The sequence below is a fragment of the Lactuca saligna genome, chromosome 3 (genome assembly GCF_052625555.1).
Source record: "Lactuca saligna cultivar CGN05327 chromosome 3, ASM5262555v1, whole genome shotgun sequence".
NCBI lineage: Eukaryota > Viridiplantae > Streptophyta > Magnoliopsida > Asterales > Asteraceae > Lactuca > Lactuca saligna.
In genome coordinates this window covers 148794393-148799054 of record NC_136419.1, presented here as the reverse complement: position 1 = coordinate 148799054, position 4662 = coordinate 148794393, and the positions used below count along the sequence as shown (strand labels likewise).

General features: G+C 31.5%; 1 protein-coding gene across 1 annotated transcript; it reads left to right on the top strand.

Moving 5' to 3' along the window:
* Positions 1-1180: 1180 nt before the first annotated feature.
* LOC145037368 (NADH:ubiquinone oxidoreductase, 17.2kDa subunit) lies at positions 1181-4283 on the top strand. Its single transcript, XM_078986013.1, has 5 exons — positions 1181-1353; positions 2276-2302; positions 3373-3464; positions 3611-3720; positions 3908-4283. Exons 1-5 carry the CDS (start codon positions 1265-1267, stop codon positions 4064-4066), a joined length of 477 nt encoding a protein of 158 aa, XP_078842139.1. The 5' UTR covers positions 1181-1264; the 3' UTR covers positions 4067-4283.
* Positions 4284-4662: the final 379 nt, after the last annotated feature.

Here is a 4662-nt window from a genome sequence, read left to right as displayed (position 1 = left end):
GTTCAACGAGGCACTGCTTCACAGAGTTGATCTTCGTCTTTTCACTTCCTTGATATTTTTCTTTTAGAGTATTCCAGATCTCTTTTGCTGTTTTACAACTACGAATGTAATTGTAAACCACAGGAGGTAGAGCACCTCTTAGTTCTCTCATACATCTCTTTTCATTTTTCTTCAATCGATTGCGTTGTTCTTCAACATCAGTAGACGCAGCAGATGATCCAATTGGTTGAACATTAGTAGGAGCTAGTACTGTTCCATCAATAAACTTCCAAAGTTCTTCATCAATTCCATTTAAGTAATCTTCCATTCTATCAGCCCACTGATCATAGTATTCTGGAATTAACATCGGAATTTTAGTTGATGAACCAAACAAGTGAGAGAAAGAAGTCATTGAATTCATGTTGAAGTTCGCCATTGATGAACACAGAAAAAATCTGAAAACTTGAAACCTTGATGAATTTCAGAATTTATCAAACGAATTGATCGCAAATCACTAATCGATTACTCGATTTAACAATTCAAATGCAGAATCAATTCAAATCTGAAGATCAAAAGTGATTTTCAATATCAAAAATGCGCGGAAAATTTTGAGTAAATTCGTAACTCAAAAAGCAAATGATTCTTATATGAAAATTAGATCTAAGCAGTTTGAATCCTGCTCTGATACCAATTGATGAGAATTGTTATCGAGAATTTAGAACAGAAAAGATAGATTTGAATGAATTAAGATGAAGAACATCGAGAGTAAATATTAATCAGATCTCATATTGATAAAATCTGATTACAGAGTTAAGCAGAAGTGAGTTCAAGCATCGTACTACAACTTCTAGCCTAAGTCCCTATTTATAGGGAACCATCAAAAAGTATACTAAGTCTATATATTTTATTTTCGCATAAAAATGACTTAGTAAAATAACATAAAATGCGAAACTATACAAAACACTCTATTCGACTTTTACAATATACATCAACACTTACCAAATACAGTTACGAACTTAAACACTAAGCCAACAAAAACTACATATGGCAAAATAAATAATAATCTGAAATGTGGCAAAAAAATATTTATTTATTAGGATAGATTAATTATTATTATTATTATTATTATTATTATTATTATTATTATTATTATTGACCGATACAATTTTTGGAGTTTGTCAACAATAATAAACAAAATTCCAATTTAAAACCCCAAAAGAGGGGTGAGGAATCCTGTTAAAAGTTGAGGCGATCGATCGATCCAGGAGGAAAGAAAGGGGGAGAAATGGCTTCCGTTGTGAGGAACGTTCTGAAGAGCATCAGAGAGAAGGGTCTTGTAAGCTTCGCAAGAGAGCTTCGTGAAGAAGGATTTCTGTTCGTTCTTTTTCCCTTCCATCTATCTATCTATATATTTATTTTCCTTTCTGTAAAATTAATCGAATTAAAGATCTATCTCGAAAATGAGCTATTGTTCGTTCAATTTGATGTTGACCTACTTCTAGTGTGTATTGAGTGTGGTATGTAATAATTTCATGACGCGTATCGGTAGGTGAAGAGATGAAGAAAGAGGGGGTGGGGATTAGATGATTATTAGATTTTTGAAAATATGCTTTTACAGTGTCGTAAATGCATTTCGCTCGAGTTGAGGGTAGTGTTTGTGTATGGGATTAGGTTATTTTTGTTCGTATTTCATGTTTTAGGGTTCTCTATTTCGAAATTAGAATGAATTCTCCGATATTATTGTAGGTTGATGATATTGCGTAGATTAGATTAATTATAGTCATTCGCTTTTAGGGTTTGCTAGTGTGGAAATCATGAAATTGATGGCATTTTTGAAAGACCAAAAGGGTGGTTTATACGATTCAGATTCAGAAAAACCTGGAGGACTATTTTTTCTTTTTTATTTATTTGCAAGCAAAATTACCTATGTTGGTTTTTTGAAATTTATTATAATAAGAGATGATATTTACTATTATTTCTTCCCATCCTAAATTAATCATTAGTAGAATATACATAATACATGCAGATTTATGGACTGTTTTTTCCTAACATTGATACCAGACATGAGTGATGATGATATTTGTGTAATAATGAAAATCTTGAAGGCCATATCATTTCTATAGTCATAGAAGAAATGGTTTAGTGTAGTTATTGATGTATATATAATCAGATAGTGGACTGGACATATGATATATGAAAATAAAAGAATGTTTTTATCTTTTACATGAATCTCATTCTTATCATGTTCCATTCATGCAACTGCATTTAAACTTCTCTTTTTTTGTGCTTGTTTCAGGAATTGTCTAAGTGATGGAAATCTTTTGTAAGTAAAGCTCCTTGACTTATTAAATATTAGTTATTATATATATATATATATATATATATATATATATATATATATATGTTTCAGCTATCAGCTACTAATTTATTAGTGTAGTGAACTAAGTCCATTTGTTTCCTACTTTGTGTGATGAATTATGATGTTGTCTCACTAAAATAACATGATGCGTCACGATAATAAAAAATAAAAAATTAAAAAAATCATTGCTAATATCAGTATTATATCATACTGAAAATTACAAATTCTTGGAGATATTATATAAAGCTACCTTTTTCGGGAATGCATTATTTATGAAATTTTTTTTTTGGGAAAGTGAGCATGGAAAATATGACAACTAAAACGATCAAATGAAAACTCCGATGTAAGGAACTATTATTATAATCTTAATTGTTACAACAATGATAAACCTTGTAACTATTTAAGTCCTCAAGAACATTGAAAAGACCAGACTGCCCCTATTGCCCACCCTTAGCTCTGCAGTAATTCTACTTAACTCAAACTCAATCAATTCTTTTTTCTTTTTGCTCAAGTGAATTTCACATAACCTCTAATTGATTCTTATGAAAAGTATTAAATCCAACTTTGCATGATATGCTCTTTATTTGCCTGTTTCAAAATCATTTTTGCAATGGAAACTGGAAAGAAACAAAGGCTAAAATATGATTAATCCATTCTTAAAAGTGCGCATTTGCTTAGAATGGTCAACCCTAAAGTTATTTGCATAAAAGGTAAAGGGCTAAAAGCTAAATGCAGGAAATAGCAACGTACTTTCATTATTTTATTTTGTTTTTATTTCTTTTTGTTACATACAGTATTGTACCTCCAATTTTTTATTCGCATTATCAGTACAATGTACTTTGAATAATAGCTTTATATTTGGATGAAATTGCTATAAATATAATTGGTATATTCCTCAAAATACATTTTGTAGTAGAAAGAAATGAAAACACGATGCTATATTATATATAATAAAAAGTTGTGTGCATGAAAAGTGTGTATTATTTGGGAGACACCGTATAATTTTATTTTGGAATCTGAATGATTGGATTTAGGCAAACGAAGATTCACAACATTGGTGCTACGCTAGTGGGTGTTGACAAAGTTGGCAATAAATACTATGAGAAGCTTGATCAAACACAATATGGTGACTTTCTATTTATTAATACTATGTTTTAAGTTTTCTCATCCCTTCTTCTTTCACCTTCCTTTATTACTACAACCAAACCACCATTAAGTTTTCGTGGATTATGCATTCTAGTAGGAAACTAACTGTTTGGGTAATGTTTGTAGGAAGACACAGGTGGGTGGAATATGCTTCCAAGGATCGTTACAATGCTTCTCAGGTCCCACCTGAATGGCATGGTTGGCTGCACTTTATCACTGATCACACTGGAGATGAGGTAACCCCTCCTCCCTTCTACTTACTCCATGTACTATGTAGAAGGATCGTTACATTCATTTACACTAGTGATCTATATCTCCTTAATCTCTCAGTGTAATGTCACTTCATATCGACACCTGTGATATAAATAAACTGAGTGGGTCAGGTATCTTATAGCAAAACATTTGTTTGTTTGTTTGTTGCAGCTTCTAATGCTTAAGCCAAAGAGGTATGGGTTGGATCACAAGGAGAATTTCTCTGGAGAAGGCGATGAATACATCTACCATTCCAAGGGCCACACACTCAACCCTGGTCAAAGAGATTGGACTAGGTATCAGTCATGGCAACCCACCAAGACCCAATAAATCAATCAATCAATCTATCATTCTATCTCTTTCCCATAAATCATAATCAACAATCAATAACCATCATGCTTCAATTGCGCAAAGTTTAGCCATCAATCAATAACCATTGTTCTGTATCTGTATCAATAACTTGAGTTTGGCTTTTATGTTTTTTCTTCAGACAATATTATCAACTCCATGCTCCGTATCACAATGGCTCTCTACTTTTTCGTATTCATGTTTAATGTTTTACGATCCATGTTATGATTCCTATAATATGGGAAAGTTATAGATGATGATTTTCACTTGCTTACACCTCACAACTTTTTCAAAATGTGTTTAAATGTTGATCATCTTTGGGAATTGTTCTCTTGAAAAACTTGAATTCTTATGCCGACCAAAATAGTTTTTTCTAGTTATGTGAAATATTAAATACTTATGAAATTGTGAGGACCAATGGAAAAATATTAAAGGATTAACGCAGACCGACATGTTTTGATTTACATTAAGAATAATAAGTAATATAGGAAGATAATGTCAAGTACCCGTTATAATCTATTAATTTGGATTTAGTCAACATGTTTCTATTAATTTGGATTATTGCGATAGAAAAAATG

What these genes read in the sequence shown, in the direction of transcription:
- LOC145037368 (XM_078986013.1), top strand. Translation starts at nt 1,265, where the DNA reads ATGGCTTCCGTTGTGAGGAACGTTCTGAAGAGCATCAGAGAGAAGGGT. An exon ending in CTTCGTGAAGAAGGATTTCT is followed by an intron (nt 1,354 to 2,275) that starts GTTCGTTCTTTT and finishes TGCTTGTTTCAG; the next exon opens with GAATTGTCTAAGTGATGGAA. An exon ending in GCTTGATCAAACACAATATG is followed by an intron (nt 3,465 to 3,610) that starts GTGACTTTCTAT and finishes TAATGTTTGTAG; the next exon opens with GAAGACACAGGTGGGTGGAA.